The sequence below is a fragment of the Meles meles genome, chromosome 20 (assembly GCF_922984935.1).
Source record: "Meles meles chromosome 20, mMelMel3.1 paternal haplotype, whole genome shotgun sequence".
In the NCBI taxonomy this organism is placed as follows: domain Eukaryota; kingdom Metazoa; phylum Chordata; class Mammalia; order Carnivora; family Mustelidae; genus Meles; species Meles meles.
The window spans coordinates 22,436,106-22,463,610 of NC_060085.1; the positions used below are offsets into that span (position 1 = coordinate 22,436,106).

General features: G+C 58.3%; 1 protein-coding gene across 1 annotated transcript; it reads right to left on the reverse strand.

The window, feature by feature from the left end:
* Positions 1–1,512: 1,512 nt before the first annotated feature.
* On the reverse strand, positions 1,513–25,924 carry TKT (transketolase). The gene is made up of 14 exons (XM_045990937.1): positions 25,709–25,924; positions 16,332–16,449; positions 15,345–15,458; positions 14,525–14,622; positions 11,218–11,409; positions 9,016–9,134; positions 7,331–7,524; positions 6,419–6,583; positions 5,110–5,266; positions 4,840–4,970; positions 4,096–4,179; positions 3,897–3,990; positions 2,463–2,585; positions 1,513–1,797 (listed from the first exon to the last, which is right to left on the reverse strand). Exons 1-14 carry the CDS (start codon positions 25,813–25,815, stop codon positions 1,622–1,624), a joined length of 1,872 nt encoding a protein of 623 aa, XP_045846893.1. The 5' UTR covers positions 25,816–25,924; the 3' UTR covers positions 1,513–1,621.
* Between the last annotated feature and the right edge of the window lie 1,581 nt (positions 25,925–27,505).

The window sequence follows — 27,505 nt, forward strand, 5'->3', positions numbered from 1 at the left end:
ACCCAGGTGCCCCTTTGGGCAGGCTTTGTGACCCTTGGTCAGGCTCAGTGGGTTGCAGGCTCCTACCAGTGGCTTGTGGAGTGTGGAAAGGACCTCCCACACTCTCTCTAGCTGTGTCACGTGTGTGACGGTGTGGTGTGAGGAAATGGGGTCCTCCGCCTTCCTGTAGGGCCAGCTGACCTCAGCTGGTACCAGATGTTGCAGCACCGGTAATGGCCACCAGGTGGCAGACCCATCCCAGCTCTCCCTTGCAGCGCTGCGGCCTGCAGACCTTTGTGCATTTTCCCTTGTTCTGTGGTTTCAGTGTTCCATTCTTGGAGTATAGGAGAAGAGCTATTAGAATTGTGCCAGGACCCAGAGCTCTGGCTGAGAACTGCCCCCCCCACCTCCTTTCCCATGCAAGAAGAGAGGTCCTGACAGCTCTCCCCACCCCCTTCTGCAGCGCCTGTCACCCACAGTCCGCCCCGGTGCTTGCCTCGACCTCCCTGCCTCGTATTGGTCCCCTCCAGCTAGTGCTAGCAGGCTGGGAAGCCCTGACCCCGAGATGGATAGCAGGCCAGCTCAGGCCTCGCCATCGCTGCTCTTGGCTTCTTCTGGAACTGGCGGTGGTAAAGGCAGGCACATGGCCCCCAGGACAGCCACACCAGGCTGAGGGGCAATGGGAGCAGCTGTTTGCCCCTGTGGGTTTGATTGGTTTATACCTTTGGACCAGACTGCTGTGTGGGAAAGCAGACATGTCTACAAGTGGGTCCCCTCCTCCCCAAGGGCTCAGAGGATTATCCTGGTGCCCCCACCAGTGGCCGGGAGCATCCAGTCGCTTTCCCCAGCATTCGTGCGTCCCAGCTGGGTTCTAGGCATCTGGCTGCCAGCATGGCCTGCAGCAGCAGAGTGCGGCCAGCAGAGGGAGCTATCATCCTGTGGTCACAGAAGGGAGAGACCCAGCAGTGGGTCAGGGCCATCTGTGCCGCGCAAGGTGTGCTGATAGGCTCCTGGGCCAGCCGTCAGAGGGAGTCCCAGACACCAGAGGCAAGGCCTGGGAACCTGCATTTTAATGAACCGGGGGGAGGGAGTTCTGCAGGGGTCAAGGGATTGAGACTTCTGGTTTGTGGGGCCAGGTGGGAGCCAGGCCTCCCGCTTTCCCTCGTCCCCAGCAGCTCTGACGCCAACCTGAGGGCCCCCTTCCCCAGGATGGGCACTGCTGTTTCTCTCTACTTCTCTGAGGTTACTGGCGTGGTGAGCATGTGGGGAGGAGCTGGGCCTGTACGCTAATGCCCTTCCCTGCCCTGGGGAGGGGGGGACCTCTGCTCACTGGGCTGTGCAGCCTTGAGGGGCGGGAGGCCAGAGCAGGCTCTGGAGCCCGGAGGCAGACTGCGGTTATGTGGCGGCGCTTGTCTGGTGGCTGCGGGCCAATGGGGGGCCCCCAGGGAGGGGACCGCAGGAGACTCTGGAGTCTCACCACTGCCCCTACCAGCACCGGCTCGGTTCTCATCAAATAAACATGGCCAGGCCAGGTCATTTGTCTCAAAACATATATTTTATCACTCCTCTCCATGTATCTCCGAGCACCTTTGCCAAAATTTCAGGAATGTGTAGAGCCTCTAATCTCGACCCCCTCCTCTCCCTAGGCCTTGGCGACAAGGTCCCTCACAGCCTGCGTGATGGCATCCCTGTCGATGCCAAACATCTTCAGCAGCTCCGCCGGCTTCCCACTTCTTGGCACCTCGCCCACGGCCAGGCGGGTGACGGTGATGCCAGGCTCGCCCACCAAGGCAGAGCACACCGCCTCACCTAGGCCGCCTGCAAGAGGAAAGGAGAGCGGTGAGGGGATGCGGCCTCAGGCTGAGCAGCGGGTTCGTCCTCCCCGCCCCTGCCAACCTGAGTTTCTTCCCTTGCCCCAAGGATGACAAGATCGCACAGACACCACCCTTCCCCATGCCTAGAGCCAGAGCAGACATCATCAATCAATCATGATCCTTCTGTGTTTTCCTAAGCCCAATGTGGCCTCTGACTCATTTTTAACAACATGCCCGGGGCAGCTGTCCTAGATGAATGAGCATTTGCACCTGACCTCTAAGTCTAAGCCCACCTCTTCTCCCCTGGAGCCTGCCCTGGAGGAGGGCTGGTGTGTGCTTGTCGGGGGCTGTTTTGCAAAAGACCCATAGAAGACAGAAATTCTGCACAACTGGGTCAGGGACACAAGCCACCTTTTCTCCTCTTAGCCTCAAGGTCAAGATCCTCCTGGGCTCCCTGAGCAGCAGCAGCTCAAAGAAGCCACATCAGCAGCCAAGTTTGCTGGGTCCCTGGCCAAGCCTGGGGCCAACAGGAGGCCAAGTCCCAGCTGCTCCAAGGGATGGCTCTGGGCTTCCTGGGCCCAGGCTGCTGTCCTGGGGCAGGATGAAGGAGGGGCGTCCAGCCCTTCCCTGATCTGCCTGCCCCCGGCTCTCCGGCCCAGGGCCTGTTACCTTCGTAGTAATGGTCCTCCACAGTGATGATCCTGCCCTTGGTAGCACGTGCGCTTTCGAGAATGAGATTCCTGTCCAGGGGCTTGATGGTGAAGGGGTCTAAGACGCGAATGTTGATCTTCTCTGTGAAGGGACAGAATACAGGGGCATGGCTGAAGGCAAGGCGCTGGGTGCTGTGGGTGTGTCCTTGCATGGGTGAGGTCAGTGGGGGAGTCCTAAAAGTTGTCCCACAGTTAAAAGCCCAGACCTATCCCTATCATGAGGAGACTGGCTGTTCCTCTGCTCCCATCATCTGGGTAGTGCCTGCCAACACCCAGTGGCTTGCCCCTCCCTCTGCTTATCTCGGATGCCCACGTCCTCTGGCATCCTGCATGCTGAATTCAAAGCATCTGGTCTCAGGGAAGAGAAACGCCTGTATGTCTCCTCTCACATCCTGGGCCAGAGGATGTCAGCCTTTGGACCATCAAAGAACACTCTGTGACCGGCAGGGGCCCACACAGCTTTGCCTCATCTTCCCAGACGCCTCTGAAGATACAGGGGAAGCCGGAGGACAGTTCCCAGCGTCTGCTGTGAGACAGGGCCAGGGCTCGCCGGGGGAGGGGAGGGGGACCTGCAGGCACAGGGGCCAGGCCAGGCGAGGGCCCCGCAGAATAGCCTCAAAGAACGAGCCAAACTCTGCCATGCCTCTTGAAGCCCTCCCCCGGGATCGCCATCCCTGACAGGGCCGGGCCTTCCCTGGATTCTCTCCAGCTCGCTGGAGCTCTGGACACGCTGTTCCCTCGGCCCAGGCCTCTGCTTATCATTTCCTTCTCACATCTGAGGTCATTTTCCTGAGGACACCCCTATCCGCCTTCTCCATCCTGCTCTGCACGGCCACACCATGGCATCTGCAGTGATTCCATGGGGCTCCTACCTTTCCTACTGTGTCAGGAGCTAACGTGTGCGAGCCTGCCCTGGTGATAATAACAGTAATGATAACTCTAGGTCACATGATTAAATCCTCAGGACAGCCATACTGGAAAGGTGATGGTGTATCTCCACTTTATGGATGGGGATTCTAAGGCTTGGAGATGCAGAGTAACTCGGGTATACCCCACTAAGTGGAGATTTGGGCCTACTGATCGGACCACTGAGCTGGGGCACCTCAACTCCAGGGCCACGGGGCAGGGGCAGGGCCTCTGGCCACTGTGGTCCCAGAACTCAGCATCATGCTGGCCACACAGTCCTAAATGCTCAAAGGGGGGCTTCTTTGGGGTGCCTGAGGGGCTCAGTCAAGTGTTCAACTCTTCATCTCAGAGTCGTGAGTTCAAGCCCTGTGTGTGGATAAATGGTGATTTTTGTCACTACCCCCATTCAATGAGATGAAATCCCTTCTCACCCCCAAGACTGGATGCCCTTGGTGTCTGATCTAAGACCGGATAGGGCCCTCCTCACCTTTCTTCAGCAGGTCAGCAGCAGCCAAGGCCTCGTGCAGGGTCACTCCGGCCCCAATCACAGTCACCTGGTCATCCTTGCTCTTCAAGACCACCTGGGGAGGACACCGGGACCAGTGAGCCTCAGGGACCAGTGACTGGGGGCGGACCCTGGCTCTGGGCATGCTTTGGGGTCTCACCCGGCCATGATTGGCACTGACCTTGGCTTGTTGGATTTGGAAGTCCTCGTTGTTGTTATAGATAATGGCGTTTTCAGGGCGGCTGGTCCGGATGAAGCAGATGCCCTAGAACAAAACACAATGACAAAGAATGATGGGATGTGGTATGCACAGGCAGCCTGGGGGAGAGGATTCTTTCTAGAAAGGCCACGGCTTCTCACCTGCCCACTTCCACCCCGCTGTCCCCATGCTGGCTCCCACCCTCCTGCAGCAGGGAAAGGGCGAGTCTTGTCCTCTGGAGCGTGCACCTCTCCAGACACTCCCCGAGTGAGCAGTCCCGTGGCTATGCAGCCCCCCAACAGAAAACGGCTTCCCTTCCCAGTCGGCTGGTCTCTAAGTGGGGCTGCTCCCTGCAGGGTGTGTCTGGCAGAGGAAGGGGACCCACAGGGGCCTCTGGTCTATGGCGCTGTGGCCCTCAGTCAGGACCGGGTCACTCAGCTCACTCTGTCCTGGAGAGCCCAACTCGGGGCGAAGACAGGCATCAACAGCCAGAGAGACTTGGGATGCTGGGATTCTCGTGGACACAGAGATTTGGTCGGCAGTGTCTGCCACAGGGCAGAAAGGGTGGTGTGTGTCCTGTGTTTCCCGGTCTAACCTCGACAAGCCCCAGGCGGCAGCGGCAAGATCAGGAGACAGCCCTCCTGGCGGGGGGGGGACCTGAACGGCCAGCACTGTGCCGGCCTGCTGACCCCCGCCCCCCACGTCGCAAATGGCCACGTGCCCCACCTTGGTGTTGGCTGCTAGTTCCACAGCCTTCTCTGTAGACACCGCATCACTGGGGTAGAAGACCGTTGCGGTGGGGATGGACCGGAATATGGCCAGGTCTTCCAGAGCCATCTGAGAGGGTCCGTCTTCCCCTGGGGTGTGGGAGAGGACACGAATGCACCCCCACCCACGGAATGGAACCCCACCCCCCACCCCCGCCACCACCACACCTCCTGGTCCCGACGTCCAGGGAAGTGGCAGCGGCAAGCCTCCTGGCCCCGCTCAACTCACCAATGGACACGCCGCAGTGGGAGCCACAGAAGTTGATGTTGCTCTCCGAGATGGCCGCCATGCGGATCTGGTCAAAGGCCCGTGTGAAGAAGGCCCCAAAGGCGCTGCAGAAGGGCACCGTCCTGTTGCGGGTGGCACAGCCCACAGCGACGCTGACCTGCGGGCAGACGGTGGCGGCGTCAGCCCCGACGAGAAGGGAGAGGGTGGCCGAGGAGCCCAGAGTCTCATGCCCCTCTCCAGGGCTGGGGGGCGTCGGTCACCCCTGTGACCGAATTCTCCTCTTCCCAGGCGGGAGATTCCAGCGGACCCGGGGCTTCCTCGGTCTGTCTGTCTGCAAACTCCTCGGACTGGAAATGACCACTTCAGAAATTCTCTTTAAAGTTCTGTTCCTGGGACCGTTTTTTGTTTTTTTTTGTTCCTAGCAAATGAGGAAGGCCTTTCCACAGAGTAGGCTAGGAAGGCTCGGACACGGATGTTCCCTCCTTCCCAGGCTTCTGCGAACCCCGTCCCCAGCATCCTCGCCAACCCCCAGCTCTCTGCGGAGACCAGTCCTCCCTAACCACTTCTAGGCCCGAGGCGGCTCCAGACCCAAATCCCGGCGTGGAAGCATAGAGGGCAGGCAGTGGGTCCAAGTCGGCGGCCACCTCCACAGCTCTGGAACCTGACACGGACGTGACCTCCACAGCTCTGGAACCTGCCACGGACGTGACCTCCCCAGCCCACACACTGTGCCAATTTAGTCCAGGCCCTCCAGCGGCCAAGACCAGAAGCCCCAGAGAGACAAGTTCAAGTTCAGCTGGAGAAAGAACTCTGCATATAGTAGAGCCTGGTGACCTTCCAAGCAAGGAAGCTCTAGGTGCTACAGGCCTGCAGGCCAGGCTGGGGTCCTCGGGGAGAGGACCACGGCAGCTGGACCCAGCACATTCCAGCCTTGTGACTATGGCTGCCCTACTACCTGGAACGCCCTTTACCCCGAGACAGCCCAGTGAGCACCACACGTGGCCTACAGACAGCACTTCCGGTGTGCACCTGCAGCCCACTTAGCTCTGCTGTCCGTCCACTCAGCTGGTACGTGTGCACCCGAGCAGCACACGCACGTTCCTCTCCCTCGCCGCTGCAGTTGCTTGAGGTCAGGGCCGGGTCCCCGCTGTTCCTAGGGTGTCCCTGGGCTGGCCTCCAGCAGGCACCTGGCATTGCCAACATAGCTGCCCAGGGGAGCAGGAGGACTTCAGCCTTGCTCCACACCCTGCAGACCTCAGCCCTAGGCTGTCGCTGGCCTGGGGCCCACCTGCCCACCCCCAGCACCCACCATGTTCTGCTCCGCGATGTAGCACTCAATGAAGCGGTCTGGGTGCTCCTTTCTGAAGATATCCGAGAAGGTGGAATTCTTGGTGTCCCCATCCAGGGCGATGATGCGGTTGTGGGCACGGCCCAGCTTGGCCAGTGCCTGTCCATAGGCCTTGCGGGTGGCTATCTGTGGGGAGAAGAGCATGGGGGCCCTGAGCACTGGGGTAGGCATGTGACTGGAAGCCTGGTTCAGCCTCTGGAGGGCACAGAATTTGGGGAGGAAGAGGATAAAAACAAGGGTAGAAAAGGGAAGTCTAACACCACACGGTCCGGTGGAAATTCATCTTCTGTAAGGCTGCCAGTCGGAACTCGTACACCGACTGTCTCCGAAGTCCCTACAGGCCCTTATTCCCAGCCCCGCTGTGAGCCATCCGGGCTGGGATGTTCTACCACCCCTGTGACAGAGGTCTGTGAACTGACCCCACCCTGCACAGGAACAGACAGAGGACCAGGGCAAGCCTGCTGTGGGATCACATGGGGGAGCACCCTGGAGCAGGACAGGCCTGCCTCGGCTCTGCTAGGCCGGACACGGTGGTGTCCTGAGCTCGGACCTAGGGACTCAGGCTGAAGACCCAGAGATAAGGGGACTCAGGTGCCCGGGCCTTTGATCTCAGTGCCGCTGGGAGCTTGCTGCGTGACTGTGGGCCACCCTCTTGCCCTCTCTGAGCCTCTGTAGGTAAACAGTCAAGCAATTGGCTGTTCCCACAGAGGAGATGGCAGGATCAACGCCTAGGATTCCTCCTCGCCCTGAACTAATCTCTCCTCTCTCCCTTTCCCAGCCCCACAGGGAAGACACATCTTGGTCCCAGCCTCGGGGAACCCGAGAATCACGGCCACCCCAGCTAGACCAGAAAAGCAGGGCCCAACTCCATACCTTATCCCCAACTTTGTAGCTGGGCGGGCTGGGCATGCGGATGTTGGCGATGTTCACTGAAGGAGCGTCCTCTTGAGGGGGGGTCACGAGGATCTTCTTTTTGCTCTGGATCTGGTTGTAAATTTCCTGGACAATCTGATCAGCCATGTTTTTGGGGAGGGGCTTCCCATGCCAAGCCTCTTTGTCCTCTATCCCTGTGGGTACGACACAGCAGGGCGGCGGGCCCAGTAAGACCAGAGCTCCCGAGGACCAGGAAGTTGCATGCGGGTGACTCTCCAACAGCAGAGGGCAGGCCAGGGGCCGCAGACAGGGCCGCAACGCTGTGAAGCACAGCCCCGTGTTGGGGGACCCTGGTCGGGTGAACAGGAGTCCGCATGCCCAGCCCCCACGGACCAGCGGCCAGGTCTCCTGGAGCTGGCTCACAGCCAAGTGCGGGGGGTTGGGGGGCACGCGTGGGCCTCTACACCACCTCCCCCACTGCAGGGAGGCCCCCACTGCAGAAATACTGTTCGGTCTGTTGAACGGGTTGGTCAGGAGCGAGCCTGGCCAGGAGAACGGAAGCCGAGACCCAGAGCAGGGTGAGCACTAGCCGGGTATCCCCCAGCGCATGGGGGCGCAGCAGAAGGGCACCCAGGAGTGTCCCCCACCGTGCTGCCTTGCTGTGTGGGGATCAGCGAGGCTGAAGAGCCCCCTCCTCCGAGGTCACCTCGGCCCAGGCACAGCCAAGGACTAACTCTCCCACACAGCACCTAGCCCCCCTGATAGGCCCCCAGGAGTCCCCAGAAGCTTTGAGATTTCCAGAGCCTACCTGGTGCTAACACCAAGGCATCCATGCCAGGCGGCAGCGCCGGGGTATGACGATAGCCCCGACTGCTCTCCTCAAGGTCCACCCCCTCCCCGGGGCCCCAGAGCCGTGCACCTTCTCCACAGGACAGTGCTTGTCCTCATTGGCCGCATGGGCAGGTAGGCCAGTGGGGCGTGTGGTGAGGGGCATGTGTGGAGAAGCTGGCCCGGGGTCTGCAGTTAGGCCCCATGGCCCTGGGCAACTGTCTGACCCCTTCAGCCCCGCTTTCCCATGCCTAACAGGGGCAAGGACTGCCTCAGCCCGAGGGGTTCGGAATCCGAGGGGCCTGCGTGCTGGGGAGCTGCTTATACTTGCACTGCTCCCCGGGCCAGCCAGGAGCCACCTTCTAGACCCTTCTAGGCTCTGCCCATACAGGACCCTGGAAGCACTTCACCCCTATACGCAGGGGACCCCGCTTACCACCTGGGGGAGACCCAGATTTCCCGGGTTCTCCCGACTCGGCGTCAGCCCTTCTGCTCAGGGCAGATAGCTAGAGCGGCCAAGGAGGCAGTGTAGAGGACACCCAGGGAGGGTGTGGGGGGCTGTGTCACACCACTGTCCCTTCTCCTTACCAGCGGGTCCTTCCAAAGGCCCTCCTCTCCTCCCGCACAACCTGGGCTCCAATTCAGGCTCAACCACGTGGACTGCTGACTTACCTCATGGAGCACCACGTCCCCTACCTGCCCCGACCCAGCCCCGTGCACCCGGTGTAAGGCGTCAAAGGACTAGCACTTCCCCAGACACGGGACCTCAGAGACGTGCCCCCCACTGGTGGAAACCCCACCTCGGTTGGCCACAGGGTGCAGTGGCAGGGGTGGGGTGGATGAGTGTGCAGACGTACCTGGGATCCCCCGGCCTTTGAAGGTCTTGGCAATGATGGCCGTGGGCTGGTGCTTGGCCTGGCCAAAGGCCTTGCACAGCTCCTCCACGCTGTGTCCATCCACGATGACGGTGTGCCAGCTGCGGACAGGCAGCCAAGAGTGAGCGGCGGACGCCGGGCCCTGGGAAGGGCAGCCCTCGCTCTGCCACCTGGCTGCGGTCTGAGAAACACTAAAGAGACGCTTGGGTGGCTCAGTCGGTTAAGTGTCTGCCTTGGGCTCAGGTCATGATCCTGGAGTCCCAGATCGAGTCCCACATCAGGCTCTCTGCTCAGCAGGGAGTCTGCTTCTCCCTCTGCCCCTCCCCACCATGTTCTCTCTCTCAAGTAAATGATTAAAAAAAAAAAAAAAAACCTAAAAAAACTTTTCCACTTTTGATTTTATTTTCTCTTTTCTTTACCCCTTTTACATTATTTTACATCCTGTTTGTCTGGAACAGATTTTTCTTTCTCTTTCCTAAGTAATTCAAAGCTTGGTTCATTTATTTTCTCTTTCACTCCTGACCTCCTTGTTTCCTGAGATCTACTAGTTTCCTGAAAGCTGCATTGGGGACACCACCCTGGCTCTGGAATCTGTCTGCTGTTAGATTCTTCAAGAACATTTTGGCTCAATTTTCTTTTTTTTTTTTAAGATTTTATTTATTTGACAGACAGAGATCACAAGTAGGCAGAGAGGCAGGCAGAGAGAGAGAGGAGGAAGCAGGCTCCCTGCTGAGCAGAGAGCCCCATGCAGGGTTGGTTCAACTTTTCCTTAGGGAACACATTTGGTCACTCCACAGATGCTGGATGTGAAGTGCTGGAAACAGTTATCAAATGGGTCAGGGCGCCTGGGTGGCTCAGTGGGTCAAGCCTCTGCCTTCGGCTCAGGTTATGTTCCCAGGTCCTGGGATCGAGCCCCGCATCCGGCTCCCTCCTCAGCAGGGAGCCTGCTTCCCCCTCTGGCCCTCCCTCTGCTCATGTTCTCTCTCTCAAACAAATAAATAAAATCTTCAAACAGAAAAACCCGCCAGGCTGCCAAACATGTGAGGGAAGGAGCCGGGGCCGGGCAAACTTTCCCTTTACTGCCGTCCCTTCTGGGACTCGGTCACGTTACAAGTAACAAGTCAGCAGCTGGCGTGTCCTGAGCACCGGCTCTGTGCAGGCCCTGGGTGGGCACCACGCACATGACTACCCTGAAGCCACAGCTCTGGGGCTGGGCGCCGTGGTTGCCCCCATTTCACAGACATGTAAATGGAGACGGACACTGAGGACACAATAACCTGCCCCACGTCACAAGGCAAGTTGGTGATGCAGCCAGGACTTCAGGACAGGGCTTCCAGACCCAGGGTTATGCTCTAGGTCCCCAGCCTGTGTGGCCTGAGGAGGCTCTTGTGACACCTGGCGGCCTGTTTCCTCCTCAGTGGGAGAGAGTATCTCCTCTTCTCACTTTATCAGGTCAGTCATCAGCGATAACAAACCCTTGGCATTGCTTAATCAGGGACAGCAGCCTGGCCTCGACCTTCTCTGGGCAGACTGCTCTACAAAGGGCAGCCCCGGAGGCCTGGGCCCAGGGTCTTCCAGACACCTCTGTGGAGGCTAAGCGTGGGGGCACAGGTCCCCTGGAGCCCCGACTGCAGCTCGGCTTTTATCCGGGGCAGGAGAGGGTCACTGAGGTGAGGGCTGCTCCAGCTAACACCCACGCAGACGACCTCCCTGCTCTGTAACACAGGACTCCCAATTCTCAACCACTCACACCCCTCGGCCCGCTTTACTCAGAGAGGGGGCCTGTTCTGCCCCCTCAGGCTGGCTTAGGACACGGGCCCCGGACGGATGCTCCAAGCCCTCGAGAGCCACATCCCTCAGTCCCACGCTGGGCCCCTTGTCCCACCTCAGCCAAGGACTGAGCGAGGACGTGTGCAGTCATGTGACGTGAGTGCTCTGAGCACTATCCCACCTCCCAGCATCACCAGTAAAGGAACTCCCTCACGCTGGGCCTCAGGCCACAGCTCCAGGCCAGTGGCCTGTGTTGCCACTCTTAAGTCGGAAACTGTGAGCCAGACGTTGAAGAACAGACACCTCTTTCAAGGGGGCCTGGCCTCTGGCTGACTCAGCCCTTGGACCTGAAAAGCTCCCAGCTCGGACGGCTCCGGGGTGGTGAGGCCACGCAGGCCACAGCCCCGTACTCACCCGAAGGCCTCGCAACGCTTCTGGTAGACATCCACCTGGTGCTGCAGGGGGGTGGGGTCGCTCTGGCCCAGGCGGTTGATGTCAAGAATGGCAATCAGGTTGTCCAGCTTATAGATGCTGGCGAAGGCCATGGCCTCCCACACGCAGCCCTCGGACAGCTCCCCGTCGCCCATCATGCAGTAGACGCGGTAGCTGTGAAAAGGGGGTGAGTCAGAGGTCAGCCCCTCTCACCCGGGGCACGGTGCTCCCAGCCCGTCCCTCCCGGAGAGCCTGTCCCCAGGGGAAGGGAGCAACAGCCACGTGGGACACATAACAGCACTGTCAGTCACGGCCCAGCTGCCCACCCTGCGTGCACAGGCAGGGTTGTGCTACCTCAGATCCAGAGAACAGGGCTGATTAGGGCACGAGTAAAATGAACAAGACTTGGCAGTGGGGTCAGTGGGGGGGGGGGTGTTACTATTCTCACCGGGGGGACAGGGCTCGAGGCACCTGCGTGGGTCTGCTTCTCTCCACCTGTGCAGGATCTAGCAATATTGGGGAGCCCTGGGGACTCGATCCCAGGAGTGGGCTGGGGAGGCCAAGACGCACCGCCAGGAGCATCCCCGGGTAAGATGTCAGGGAGAAGGGTCACGAACACTAACAGGGTAGAAGCGTCCTCCCCGAGGACCGCGATCATGATGGGGACGGTACCTTATAGGACGGGCCCTCCCCAAGATTCCAAGGCTGGTTCTCACCCTAAGATTCATCCCCAGCCCTGTCTCCACCCCAGGGGGCCTTGTCCTGGTCAACAAGGCAACCCCGATGGCTTCAAAGGCAGTGTGACCTGGTAAAAAAAGCACTGAACTTGGGGCATGTTACCCAGTGAGCAGAGCCGGCTCTGGACCCCCTAACCCCCAGGCCAGTGCATGGCACCCAGGGGCTCTCCATTGTTGAGCAGCCCTGTCCTTGAGGTTAAGGACAGTTGTCATTCTCAAACCACACAGATAAGACAACAGGCTCAAAGGTCAAGGGGCTTGTCTAAGGGTCACACAGCTGTGCAGGAGGAGCAGGGATTCAAACACAGGTCTGCGTGCCCAGCCGGCGAGGTCCACTCCTGGCTGTCCAGGAAGGCACGGGCCTGGAGGTCTTCCCAGCTCCCCGCCCGCATCCAGCTGTGTGGCACGGGGTGGGGGGAGTGAGGTTCCTGAGGCCGAGCTCAGAGGGGACACAGGCACTCTGCTACTGCAGCAGGCAGCAGCCCTGGAGCCGGCTGTAGCTGCATGAGCCCAGCTTCAGGGCCCCAGGGCGTCCAGGCAGGGGGAGCTGGGGAAGAGGCGGGAGGGCAGGGCCACACTGTCAGCATGACTCAGCACTGGTGTGGGCCCGAGGTCAGGGAGGGCTCCTGCATCCTCCCTCTGCTGCCTGCTGCCTTCCCTTCTGTGGCCTCCAGCAGGCCAGCCTCCCCCCACCCCACCCTCCCCGTTCCTCAATGAAGCGGTGTCCTGTCCCCCAGCTGTTCTCCTCTCCCCTCTGCAGGCTGCACTGGGGGCCCGGAGATGCTGCAGGTGGTGCGCCTGGCACAGCAGCTCCCCAAGTGAGCAGCCTAACAGTGCCCAGGCCAGAGAGACTAGGGAATCTGATTTACCTGGAAAGAGATTCCAGGGAAGCAGGCTGGCTCCCTTCCCAGCCCTGCACCTGCTGCTGTGGAAGGCCCATGGGGGCCAAGGGCGGAGCACCGCCGCAGGCTCTGGTCAGGAGGGTGTGCTAGGGCCCCGGGGAGACCCACGGAGGCCTGCTGGCTTTGGAGCGGGGCCCCAAAGGCCCACGGTCATGAACGCCCCAGATGTGTTTGAAAAGCACCTCGAATATCCCACCCCAACAGGACTGCCCAAGGGGTTACCGCATAGCCATAAAACAGAAAGAACCTTATGCAATCCTTAAACCAGCTCTCGACAGGTAAGGGAGAAAATGTGCATCATGTTTAGATGTTTCTATTTTTCCGAAAAGCAGAATGTACAACTGTACACGTACGAAGGTTACCGATCGGTACATTTCCTCTCACAGGAACACGGAGGAAACAGGATCCGTTAAGTGAGATTCACATGGGAGGTAGTTGAGGATAGGAAAATGTTCATTACGTTATAATGCATCTCTGTATTTTTCACATGAGTTGGCACTTGAGAATTCAAACAAAATTATTTCAGAGAGAGAGTAAAGAGAGCCAACTTGACTGACACTCACCGGTGGATGGATGGGAGTGACAGGACAGGAGGCCAGATCTAGTCTAGCAGGCCCCCAGCTCCAGGAGCAGGCTAATTCCCCCAACAGCCTGTCCCCTCCTCCCTGCCAGGTAGGGCCTGAGCCTTCGCCAACCCTGGCTGCTGGGAACGCAGCTAAACTTCTCCCTGCAGTGGCTTGCTCCATTATGTTAGGGTCAGGAAATGACCCTTCACAGGGAATTACTTCAAGCATCTGTAGGGAATAATTAACTCACATCTCTGGTTCTGTGCCAAATAAAATACTCTTAAACACACATCCCATTCTTTGCGCTTTTCTTCACTTCACGGTGAATCCCTCCTGGTGGAGCGGAGTTTGGCCCCAAAAGGATCTGGGAGGCTTCACAGCCTCAGCTGTGGTCTGGAGAGTGGTCTCGGGATCTCCCTCCCCTGCACACAGTAGGTGCTCACTGCGGTCCCTCTCTCTTCCGTGGGCCCACAGTCACCACCACGCCCTCACGACCGCCCTGGCTACGGCCCTTCTCTTGCCAGTGGGGTGGACTGTAGGGCACTGGGGAAGCCCCTCCTCCAGGAATCCTCCTACTCAGACCCCTCGGAGCAGCCCGGGGACCTTTACTACACTGCAGACGCACACCTGGGGTTCAAATCTGATGCATGCTTTCCTTGAATCCGTAGCCAACTCTCCTCCCCTCTTACCCATACAGACACCTGTCTGTAGGCCAAACCCGGCCTCACCACAAAGCCCTGAGACTGAGACCTGCAGCGAGGGGGTTCTCCTCCAAACCACCCTGAGCTGGGATGGCAAATCTCCCCGACCAGGCTTCTTGCCCACTCTCTGCAGGCCCTTCTCCCCAACGTCTGTCTCATCTCTGGCTGGCAGGTGGGGCTCAGGGATGCCCAGGACCCTGAAGAACACATAACCTCCTTCCCCAAGATAAAGGTGAGTGGCTCGAACCTGGGCATATGACGCTTTGTCAGACCATGGGGCCGTGGGGCCCGAGAGGAAGTACCTGGGGGCAACAGTTAAGGCTCGGAGGCCAAGGACCCCTCCCAAAACTACTGAGGGAAGGGTTGGTGAGTGGAAGTCTTACCTGGCTTTGTCGAAGTATTTGCCCGTATAGGCCATCCCACAAGCGGCCCCAAGGCCCTGGCCCAGAGAGCCAGTGGCCACGTCGGTGAAAGCTTGTTTCTGTTAGAGCAGAGAGGGCCACAGTTATGGCAGAGAGCGGACACTGCCTTCCCCCGGCAACCAGCCTCCCAGGTCCCTGGCCTCGGGGCCCCGCCGAGGCAGGTGCAGGCTGGGTGTGCAGAAAGGCCCAGCCCAGGGCAGCCTGCACCGGGAGTGTGAGCTCTCACTCTCCAGCAACGGCGATGGGGGTGCGGTTCACATACCAGCCATGCCCGCCAGGCAGCTGGGGGACCTCAGCCTCCCCCACCACCCACCTCACACCCATTCATGACAAGACTCAGGAAACACCTAGCCCTTGTGGGTGCCCAGATGGGGGGTGAGTTTTCACGGTAGCCTATAAACTCCAAACACTTACAGGGGCCAGCACCTGGGGGAGTAAAGCCGGGGCCCTTCCCCGGGGTGTCCCCAGCACCCTGCTGCAACCCCCTCATTGACCGTGCCATGACCTTCTTTTCTCTTCTCCCAAGCTGTGTTGAGGCCAGCGTGGCTCTGGGGGTGCAGGGAGGTTAGGCCCTCAAAAGGCCTTGCCCTTAAGCCCCAGCCTGGGGTGAAGAGTGTGCCCTGGAGACACTCACTTCCTTCCTTCTTCACCTCAACGCCCTCTTCCCCCCACTTTCAACACCCTCCGTTTCTCAGGGGCAGCCCGCGTCCCCTCCCCCCACAGGCCTTGAGAAACAGGAAGTGCTCGCCGAGACCCGTTGCTCTGGGTGGGGGGTGCTCACCGGGACAGGGTGCCCATCCAAGTCAGAGGTGATCTTCCTCAGATTCAGCAGCTCCTCCTCGGGCAGGAAGCCGGCCTCAGCCCAGACGGCATACAGGATGGGAGCCGCGTGGCCCTGTCAGGGGTGGGGGGAGATGAGCGGCCCAGGGGGCATCGGCCAGGTCGCCAATACTTGGGGGCTGTTCCACCCCGCACACTGCGAGCAGAGCCTGGCCGAGCCGGTCAGCCCTTTCAGGAAGACGGCAAGTGAAGGCCACATCCCCTTCTGTGCCTCCACAGCCCGAGGCTCCCCCAGCCAAGGCCGAATGGGCCCCAGGACAGGTGCAGGGGAGCACAGCTGTGTGGCCTGCCCATGCCAAAAACCCCAGCAGGCAGCCGGCCGCCCTAATCCCCGCTTTCTGGCATGGGAGCCAACCTGGACAGACTTCTAAGCTCTCATGCCTGCCCTGGGAGCCCAGTGGCCACAGGGCCAGGCCTGGGTACAGGTGGATTTCAGGGCTCCATGGCATGGTCTGCGGCTGTGATGTCATGCATGAGTGGTTGGCTCGGGCGCCTCAGCCCAGAGCCTGCCACGGGGCCCGCCACTCCCAAGCCAGCAGGCGTGGGCCCAGGGGCACCAGCCTGGCACAGAGAGCCATGCAGCGCCCAGCCTCAACGCTGTACCCCACGCCTGGACTGGAGTCCCTCCTGTTCACACAAACCAGGGGCAGAACAGCCAGCAGATCATTTTCACAGTCCCCAATGAATTCAGCTGTTTGTTTCTTAACTCGGCCTAAGTGTTGCTGTGGGTCAGCACAGGGGGAGGCACCAAGGGGTGGGCCGGGCCGGTGGACAGGGGGCACGGGTGGAAAGGGTGGGGCACGGGTGGAAAGGGTGGGCCGGGGCCAGGCGGACACCAGGGGATGGGTCCCCTCAGAGACCCCTTGCTGCCAGCACAGGGCCCATGTACCACCTGGCCCAGGGGAAGGGTGGTGGGCTGGGCTCCTACCTTGGAGAGCACAAAACGGTCGTTGTGAGGGTTCCGGGGGTCCTGGGGCTTGTAGCGCATGGTGTGGAAAAAGAGGACGGCCATGATCTCCGCGGCACTGCAGCATGACGTGGGGTGGCTGTGGGCCAAGGGAGAGACAAGACGCATGCATCATGGCCCCACGCCTCAGAGCGACAGGGCTCTCCCCAGGCCCAGGTATGGGGACCTGGGGGTGCATATGCCAAGGAGCCAGAGGCCTGGCTAATCAGAAAGCCACATGCTCCTGCTCCTGGAAGGGCTGCGAGCGGTCCTAAAGACGCCACTATGGGTGGCACGGTGGTCACACCCTCCTGGGGCCCGGAACGGCCCTGGTGCGAGGCAGTGCTGAGGCTGGAGGGTAGAGCCTGGATCTTACCTCACCGCTTCTAGTGGCAGCTGTCAGGACACAGTAGCCAAAGAGCGGTGGCCACTCTGTCTGACAGCGAGCTATATGCCAGGGCTCCTGCTCAGGACGCTGCCCACTCATGAGGGGTACCCTGTCTTCCCAAGCCCCAAGAGGTGCTGGTTGTCTTAGGCCATGGGCAGGGGGTAGGGGAGGGAGACTCACAAAACTCCCAGCAGCCTCAGTACGGAGGGCGGGCAGCCGGGAAACTGGGGCTTCGGACTCTCCTAGGCATCACTGGACTACTTGGCCCCTTTTCAACCGGCATCGGAAAGGCTGGCATCGCCATTAGGAGCCAAGCTTTTGTGCAGAATTTAAAAGGCAACACATATTATCTTGTCTTCCACAGAGGCTCTGATCACGAAAAAATTACAACCCTTTCTGCCCATGACCAGGGTGGAGGGGGTGCTCACAAAAGCACGAGGCTGCCCTTCCAGCCCTGGAGTGATGAGGTCAAGGGGACAACCCCCCCCTTTTTTTTTAGCCTTTTGCTCTACTAAACGCAGTTCCTTGCAAATACCGATTTGCATGAACAACAGAAAGTGCAAGGGTCAGACCTTAGCTGAGGCTCGTGGAGGGCTCTCAGGACCCTCCTGAGTCCGCCAGTCCGGGGGCCAGGCCATGCTGGAATTCTCAGCTGGCCCCGGCGGCCCCCAGGTCCACAGTTCTGTGAACACATCAGCTGTAGGGCATGGGCCTCCCAGCCGCCCGCTCCATGCAGCTCAGCGCAGCCCCCGGAGCTGCTCGGAGGTCCGACACGGAAACATGCCCAATGCCAAACCCAAGGGCACATGCAGCACCTGGGGTTCACGGGCGCCTCCCTCCTCCCCTGCCGGTCGGCTCCCCATACTGGGTTAGGGGGTGAGTCACTCCCAGCACAGACACATTAGTAGAGAAACCCAGAACTGCCCATGCTGGTTTAGTACAGCGGTCCAGGCACACCATCAGCTTATACTTAGCCGTCTCTATGAACTCCGGGTCATGGGGGAAAGACACTAGGCCTGAAAGAGGGAGGTGAGGAGACATAAATAGGAAAACTTGCTCCACTGGGTAGGGACCCCTCCCCCTCATCCCCGGCGTGAACTTAGCTGGAGGACAGCCTAGTCAACACCCGCCAGGCTGACCTCCTGCCTGCCCCCCCCCACCCCCCGCCCGGGGCAGCCCGGTCTCTGAGGATCCTGTTTCAGAGTGATGACCCCATGAGGAGACGCTGGGGAAGGGCATGGGGTGGACAGCGGGTCAACTCGCTCAGGGGAGAAGGCAGGAGCTACCCCTGACCCGCCCACCCGGTGAGCCCAGGGCGACATTCCCCCACCCTCCTGGGGGCGTCAGGGATCCATTGTGTGGCACAAGCCCTTTCTGCACATGGTGGAAGCATGCCCAGGCTGGGGCAGAGATGGGGTGGGAGGGAGAAAATCAGCCAGGAAGAGACCCCAGAAGTTGAAAAGTAACCCTTCCCTGCCAGGTCCGTGAGCGGCAAGCCCACCAGGTTATCCCCTCCAAAGTCTGCATCCTGGCCTCCCTGCTGGCCTGTCTGAGCACCCACAGAGCACAGACGCACAGAGCAAGGGCTTCACATCCCTGAGGCTCAGCTCTTTCATCTGTAAACAGGTGCTAGGTAGGTGCTAGGTAGGATGAAGGGCAGCCCAGTAAGATAATGCATTTGAAGCCTGGTCACTAAATCTGGAAGGCCAGATGCCAAATGGCTCGGTGCTCCCAACTCCTCCTGTGCTGGCGGGGACTGTGCGCCCTGCGGGCCACGGGGCGGGCGGGAGGGGAAGGAATGAGCCCAAGACTGAGATGGTTACCTGTAAGCTCAACCTGCTAGAGGGACTTCAGGGATGAGAGTGTCTGGAGCCTGTGGCTTCAGGGCTTGAGCTTCCCCTGCAGCCCCAGCTTGTCTGGGGGTGGGGAGGGGACATCTGTGGGTACAGGCTCCCCCCAACTCTGCCCTGCCAGGGTGTGTGGGGTTGGGACACACCCGTGAGGTAAACTAGCTAGACAGGTTGGGGGGAGGGCTTGGCGGGGGAGGTTTGCATCCTACTCTTTGTGATCCATGTGGGGAGGCGGGGCTACAAGTTTGTCCCAGACCTGCACTGGCCTGAACCTCCAGTCCCAATTCGTTCAGTCTACAAAGAGGGCACTGATTGCTTGGAGCAAGGCCCAGGTGTCTCAAAGGTCCTACCTATTCTTCCAGGCGTTCCCTGCTCTTCCCTTTAGCACACACCCCACCTGTTTGCCAGCTTCCCTGCAGGAGAAGCAGAGGGAAGGCCCCTCACCACTCTGGCGAGGCTGCTCTCCATTACCGAGCCATATGGCTGCTGGCCTCCATAAAGTGACCCCTCTCCCGCCACACTCCAGCTAGGCCCCCATTGCTAGGAGTCACAAGGCTTCTGGGCAAATGAAAAAACCCGGGAGGCCAAACACCTACAACAGCCTCACCGAGGCAAACCTCAGGGTGTAGAAGTACAAAGAGAAGTAACCTGCTGTGAAGAAGAAATACAGAGACCCAGTGAAGAAAGGAAAAACCACAAGAGCTGAAAACCCATAGCTAAGAAACTTAGAGTTTATAAAAATGGTGTGAGCTCAGGCAGTAGAAAGATAATAAACAGAACAAATGATACATTATATGTTAATTTAAAAAAAAATAAACTTCATGGAATAGGAAACAAATATACAAAAAAAATATGTATATCAAAGCCAAGAGTTAGCTCTTAAAAAAAAGAATACAAATTAGTCAACTTCTGATAAGACAGGATCCAGAAAAAGAAGGGCAGTTACTAGAAAAGGAGAGGCCTGATAGATATGATATTCTAAATAACGAGATGCAAAGAAATTTCAAAACAGCAAACGGTCTAGGAAAAAAAATAATTGCCAAAACTGACTCAAGAAGAAATAGAAAACCCGAGTCATCTTTCAACAGTTACAAAGAAACCAATCAGCTGCGACAGGTGCACATTACCTATGGCCCAGCCACAGCGTGGTAGGTGTACTCCAGGAAGGACAGGGGCTGTCCTTGCATGGCCTGCAGCGGCCACACCTGGAGGCACCCGCGTGTGTCGGCATAATAGGTCACTCACACCACGCTCGGATAACAGAATGCTCTGCAGGACAGTGACAAAGAGAGAACCACACAGATACAAGGCCAACCTACTCTCACAAATCTACAACGTGAGCAAAGCGTACTGCAGAAGGATCTGCAGACCAGAGAGGACCATTTGATTTATGGAGATTTGCAAATGTTATAAAATGATAAGGAAAAACAACGGAATGAAAATGCACAATTCGGGGTGACTCTCCTTCTGGGGGAGGAAGAGGGACCCCCAGCAGTTTTAAAGCGCTGCAATGTCCTGGTTCTCAAGCTGGGTGGTAGGCACATCCAGGTGGATTATTTATAACGTATGTGCATTACTTATACTCTTTTCTAGCTGTATATTTATTTAAACAAAACTACTCAGAAGGGAATCCCAAGATACAGGGTGGAAGTGACCCTTGGAAGCAGTCCTTGTTCTTCCTGCTCCTGGAACTGCCCTTACTGGCTCCTGCCTGGAAAGACTGCCTTCCAGACCCTCACAGCGTTTCTACTGAGGTTTACCCCTATGCCACCTCCTCTGAGAAGCCCTCCCTGACCACACTATCTACAAATACTTCTTCTTCCCCTCACTTACACTTACCACCACCTGACGTGACATGCCTATTTACTGCCTATTTATCCTACTGCAACACAAACTCCATGAAGGTAGGGACTTTGAGCCTTTTCATTGTTGTACTCTCGGGTCCGAACACAGCACCTGGCACAAAGTGCACAAATGCATAAATGATGTACCTTGGCTCTGAGATCCTAGGGGTGTAAACTCTCTGAACCTCAGTAAATTTGGTGATAGTAACAGAACCTCGCCAAATGAGGTGGTGTGTGTGTAAAGAGCTTGGCACAGTGCACAGAAAAAATGGCAGTGGTTCAGTTATTTGTGTCTAATGTATCAGAGATGAAGTCTAACCTCTTCCTCATTTTGAAGATGGAACCACTAAGGAGCACAGAAGGGAAGTGACTTGCCCAAGGTCACAAATTCTACCATCAGAAGAGTGAGGACATGAGCAAAATGCTAAGAGAAACTGATGAGCACACAAAATGAGGTACATGCCCACGATGGAATATTCGGGAACAAAAATCATTAAGTACTGCTACATGTTACCATACACAGGACCTTCCAAATGTGCTAAGTGAAAAAAAGGTAGGACCCCCAAAATCCCATCCTGTATGACGATGAAGTAAAGTCTGCAAGAATTAGATTTGCAGAAAGTAGATTAGTGGTTGCCTGGGAGCTGGGGATGAGTGCAAATGAGCATGAGGGACCCTTTCAGGAGTGATGAAGAGTCCTAAAAAATTGGATGTAGCAAATTCACTAAAAGTTATTGTAAGTCACTGTTATTTTACTAAATTTATGGGGCACATGGGAGGCCCAATCAGTTAAGCTTCTGCCTTCAGCTCGGGTCATGGGTCATGATCGCAAGGTCCTGGAATGGAGTCAAGCTCCCTGCTCAGCAGGGAGCCTGCTTCTCCCTCTCCCTCTGCCCCTCCCCCCACTCGTGTTCTCTCATGCACTCTCTCTAAAAAAAGTACTAAGCTTACTAAAAGCCATGCACTCTCTCTAAAAAAATGTACTAAGCTTACTAAAAGCCACGAAACTATACGCGTAAATGTTATGATTTGCATATTATACCTCAATGGAGCTGTTGCAGATTTGTTTTTCAAAGGAGGATAAAAGATGGGGAGTAGCCATAGAGGAAGTTCTCAAATGTCTGCAGTCCCCGGTCCTGTTGTGCAGCCTGCAGAGATGCACTCGGGCTCCAAGTGCAACTTCTGAGCAGGAAGCCCTAACGCACGCCCTAGTCAGCCAGACCCACCTGCTGCTGGAGTCCAATATCTTGGCCCCATAGCCTCCTCCCCCCACCAACTCTGAGCAGACTCTGCCTCATTGTTTAGGACAAGAGCACATTAACTGCCTAAGGACCCACCTCTGGGCAGGTCCCAGCCCTCAGCATCCAGAGCAGACAGCCGTGGTCTGTGGCAAAAAGAAAGTTCCGGATTTGGTGGGACCAGGCTCTAGTGACCACAGGCCTGCCTAAAGAAGCAAAGTCCAAGGACCAGCACAATGACAGGGGCCACGATGCAGTCAGAGCTGATGCAAAACCCTGAAAACATCTCAGCCAGACCCTAGGTAGGTTCCCAGTTCCGGGTTCCAGGAAAAACGGTCCAGCACCCGCCCTGCTGAGTTCAGAGGTCTCTTAGGCAAAGAACTGAGTCATCCTAGACAGCCTCGTGTTGGGAAATGCTGCTGGGGCAATCTCAGTGGGCTGTCCTCTTGCCTCAGTCAGCACCAGGCTGGGGTGGAAAGCAGCCCCAAAGGAGGAGGAGGCCCTGACAGGGCTTCCATGGGGCCAGAGACTCAAAGTGGCCCTCCGAGCCCTCAGCCGAAGCATCCCCGGAAAGCCAGAGCTGGGGAGCAGGAATGTGCTTCTAGCCACCTCAAAGTCACATGGCCCTCCAAGATGTGAAGCCCACAACGGCAGGTGGCAGGACCCCAGGGCTTGCTCATTCCATTCCCCCAGTCCCACTCTGAGGGATCCACTTGGAAAATCACCTATCTAGGAACTTCTCCTTTAAAGATGGGGAACCTGCCCTGAGACGGGAAAGGCCTTCGGGACAAGGGTACAGCCGCTCACAACAAAGCTGGGGTTAGGTTCCTGTCTCCCCATGCCCACCAGCCAGGTCTGGCCAGACATGACACCCCCAGGCAGCCCTCACAACACTGTGGGTCAGAGCCCTAGGGACTCGTTAAAGGCACAGCCTAACTCTGAAGGGGTCCATAGACAACACTCAGCGCTCTTTGGATAACGCCACAGCCGAGCCCTGGTCGATGAGAACTACAAAATCTTCATCCCCAGCCTCAGCAGCCAGGCCCCTTTAGATGAGGCCACCAGATTTCACCTTTGTAAAAGCCTGGATGAGCTGGGCCCTGCCACAGCTCCTTCAGCACGTGGAGGGACAGGACCCTGGAGCCACTCCGGCCATTGTCAGTGCTGCCTCCACAAAGGGCTCTCTGTGAGGGCTTTGTCCCTCTGCTCCTCCGACACAGAGGCCAGTGTCCTCGCTGCCCAGGGCCTGCGGAGCTCCACGGACAGGGGTTCGGCGATGGCACGGGAATGGGAAAGCTACCAAGAAATCAGGACCTCCCCGATCCTGAACCCAGAATATGTGAGCACAGCCCCTGCGGGGGACCATGGAAAGACCCCAGGGTGTCAGCTCCCCAGAAAAGGGGCATCCTGACAAGAGGGTCACTTTGGCTGGGGCTACTGCCCAGTCCTCAGGACTGGGCCTCGCTCCCTGTGGGGAGGGGCTAGGGCCTCAAGGCGAACATCCAGGGACCAGAATGCCGCCCTGCCCCCAAGTCCTCCCTGGCCATCTCTGCACACACACAGCTCAGCACACACCCCTGAACCCCCCCTCTTGTGACAGCAGTTGCACAGCACCATTACTTCCTATTGTAAAAGAAGTTTTCTCTAAGTCTCTCCTGCATCTTTACACACTGACAAACAGTGTGTAAAGTAACAGTCTTAGACACGCTCGTTCTTTTAGCAAGCGGACACTTTCTGAGCTCAGGAAGTCCCTCCAAAAGGCATTATTACAATGTAAACCTGGATGTAACTCTCAGCCGCCACAAACTGTTATCTTTTGCCTGTAGGTTTTTAACTACCTAACAAAGTCCCAAGAGACCCACCTGACACCCCTTTCTTTGGGAGCCTCCCCACAGCTGTAATGTGATGTCATTTCTCTCCAAGTGTCCCCATCTGTCAGACTGCCATCTGTCATTTCTGTACCGGGCTGTCCCCTTTCCAACTTCCCCTTGGGAGCTCCTGATGCTTGTAATGTTATCTCATTTCTCCCCGTGCTTTCGAGCTGACCCAACGGACACCCTCCATCACTGCACTTGTCTTGCCCTTTCCAGCTTTCATTGTCCAGCCTGGTGCTGAATGGCCAGGCCCAGAAGTCTTCCAATCAAGACAAGCCCCTCGCTGGGCAACACGGAACAGCCAGCCACCAATGACCAGCTTGGGCAACTTGCCTAACGGCCCAGTGTCAGGAAACGTAAAAGCATCTCCTTCCAACAGTTATTCTCAAAATACACGAGACAGTATCAGCAATAAAGGATGCTCTGTGTCACGCCAGGGAAGCCTGTTTGGGTGCTCAGTGACCCTGAATTGTCTGTAGGTCATGTTTAGGCCTGCAGGATGCTCAGACATGTAACAGACTTAATTGGGTAACTGCTGTCTCTCCAGCTGGATCCCCAAGAACCTGGCTAGACAAGCTCCTAGCACACAGTAGGGCTCAATAAAACCCTTCAGGGTGAGTGACCCCCTGAAACGGTCAAGGGAATGGGACCTAGTAGTACCCAGCAAGCAATACCAGCTGTGTGGACCTACTGTGTGCCAGGCTGGGGAGGGGGCACTGCAAGGAAGCCCAATCCCTGCCTCAGCAAGGAACACCACACAGAATGAGTAAGTCTGACACAAACCCAGTGGAGACAATAGATTCAAGGCATGCATGGGGATGGGCTGAGAGAGAAGCTGCCTGCTAGGAGAGGTCTTATCCCTTCTGAGAACTGGAGGTCTTAAAGGTGAGTGGGTCCCCATCCTGAAAGTCAAACAGATTTACTCATTAATAACAAACATACCCTGTAAGACACTGGCCAGAAGCTAGAATTCTGTCATTGCTTTCAGCACACAGAGGGGCTGGAAAGATTCCTGGAAATCACCCCCTAGCGAACCCTCAAAATCACTACATCAGTGTGGCACAGTGCAGTCTCCCAGTCGTCGTGCCAGGGCCCAAGGGTGATGCCGGAATCCTTGAAACCGTCCAATGCACGGGAGCCAATACTGTTCCCATTTTATAGAGTGGGAAGCAGCCTCTGAAGTAACTCACAGGCCGACCCTCCCAACTGTCCCCAACGCCTCCAGCTGCACGCTGGCCTGTTATTATCATGGTGCCTGCTACCTTCTGAGGTGGCTCCTTGGAATCAGCAGCAGCCTTTCTAAAGCTTCTGAGCCAGAAAGGCCGGCGGGAAAGGCTGTTGGGGGATGGGCCTCCCGCCCCTGCCACGGGGAAAGTGCGTCTGGCAGCTGGCCCGCCCCGGGACTCGGTCCTCGGTTCCCTTAGCCTTGCAAGTCTCCCCTCCCACTCCTCCCGCCTCCAGCCGCAGGTCCCATCTTCGACCTCCCCTGCAGGCCGCGTGCCGGGGTTTTGCACCCACATGGCCGCCTTCTTCCCCACTCTCCAAGCCCAGCATCTCAGCAGACCCCTGCTCCAGACTCGGACCCCAAACCACGGGTGGCAGAAACGTGAGCGGGGAAGGGGAGTCGTCGTGTGAGGTGGGGAGAGGGCCGGGCCCCAGTCTCCCCGCAAACAGAGGTATTAGAACAGGCGCTCTCGTGTCGGGCAGCCCGCATTTCAACAGTAGCTCTCGCCGTGTGTCACACGGGGCACCTGACTCCATCTCAGGGCCTCGGTTTCCCCACCCGCAAGGCGGAACGTTGGTAGCGGCGCCCACAGAGGGCCGCGCGCGTGGAGCGCAGGGCCGGGCTCTGGGCCACAGCGCGGTCACAGTGGGCCTCCCGGCACGGGACTCCCCAGTCCGGTCCCCGCGCCGCGGACTCTCAGGGGAGCCCGCGCCCGGCGAGGGGCAGGCCCGGCCCACAGGACGGAAGCCCGGCGAGAGCGCGCGCTGCAGCGGAAGGCGCCTCCGGCCCGGGCCCTGCAAGGCGCGCGTCCCCGCCACCTGACCGCGCCCCGGCTGCCTCCCTCGAGGAGGCTCCGTGCAGCGCCACCCGGAGCCGGCGCGCCCGCGGTGACCGCGGCCTCCGGAACGGCGCCCTCCCGGTCCCCGTGCCCGGCGCTCACCCGGAGCCGGCCGCCGTGGTGGCCTGGATGGAGCTGATGCGCAGGCGGTTGGCCGTGTCCTTCAGGGCCTGTAGCTTCTGCTGGTCAGGCTTGTGGTAGCCCTCCATGGCGCGGCCGGGCGGGCAGGAGGATGGGGAGGACGAGGGTGAGGACGCGGAGACGCACAGGCGGCGCGGCGTCTCCGGCGGCTACTGACGGCGGCCGAGGCCGGGCACCGCGCGGGGGCGCGTTAAGACTTCCCGGGCCCGCCCATGGGGGCGGGGCGAGGGCATCACCCCAGGCCTCTGTGCAGCAGCGGGCCTGCCGCGTCCCGCCCCGCCCCGCCCCGCCCCCTGGCCGCCCTAGGGGCCCAGGCCAGAACCTTCCAGCGGCATTCCCGGAAACCCAGGCCACGGCTGGCCGGGGCGCCCAGAGACCCAGCCCGAGTCTGTCCACCTGCCTGACTTCCCCTTCGCCCTGCCCGTCCCCCGGCAGCTGGGGGGCTGCCAGGCTCTTGAAGCAGAACTGCCCTGCTGGAATTAACTGCACACAAATAATAGTAATAGTCACTCCAGGTTCTCGGTTGGGCTCAGTTTGCCTGACTCTCATCTTCACGGAGGAAGGTTCCGTCTCCTTTCCCTCCACGAAGCCCCGCGCGGAACTGAGAGGGGAAGGCTCGTTGGTAACACATTTTACAGATGAGCCAACTGAGAACTGCAGGGTCGATCAAGGTCACAGAGCTGGGGGTTGCAGGACTCTGCCCTAGTGGTATGGCTTCATCTACAAGCCCCAGCCAGAAGGGAGCAAACCAGGGCTTTAGGGGCCTGTAAGAGGGATGGGGATTATGAAAATGAGAATCACAGTAGTAGTAATGGTACTACCAGCTGTCTGTCTTTAACTGAGAAATTACAAGTGGTAGGCCTTTCCCAAATTATTAGGGCCTAATAACACTGCTGAACCTTTCGGAGATTACTGGGTTTGGATCCAGATCTGTAGGGACAGGTGCACCCACCTCTGCTGTTACCAGACCCTCTGACCCCCAGAGCAATGGGGCTCCCCACAGTGGCAGGTAGAGAGGGGACTGTCATCACTCACACTGTTTATGCCATACACCACGCCCCATGCAGTTGATACCTTTTGGGAATGGATGTCTTACACAGGAGGAGACCGTACAGAGAGATAAAGACAGGCCCCTCAAATTGGTGGCTGGCTGGGGGCCTACACCAGAACCACCTGATGCTGAGCCCTTGAGAGACCCAAGGGGAGTACCAGTGGACACACCCTGCCTCTGTCCCCTCTGTGGCCTTTGCACAGTCCACACTCAGAGCTCTGGGTCATGTGGGACAATGGCCCGAATGTGAGCGAGTCCCCCAACTCACCCTCAGATGCTCCTTGGCTGCTCCTTGACCGGTCTGGTTCTCAGATGCCCGGTCAGGCCCCGAGAGTGGCATCTTACAGCCCTGAGCTCCCACTGGCCCAGCCTGCAGAGGTCCATGCACCCAAGGCTGGCCCCATAGGTGGAGAGGGCTGCAGAATCGGGGTGAGGTGACCCCAGGGTGTACCATGGTCAGAGATCAGGCAGGTGATACCTTCGTCCTCAGGCTGCTCCCTGTTTGTTAAAAGAAGATGTGATTTTGAAACCATATGAGAACTCTGTGTCTTCCAATTCTATTTTCCTTAGAGCAGTGGTTTCCAATCCCAAACATCACAAGGGGATGCCCAAGGGGACAAATCCTTGCCAATCTGCATCCACCCTGGTCTCTGATGGTGGCTGGAGACTCAAAGCGTCTCTGGAGACCCAGGAGTAATGGAAACCCT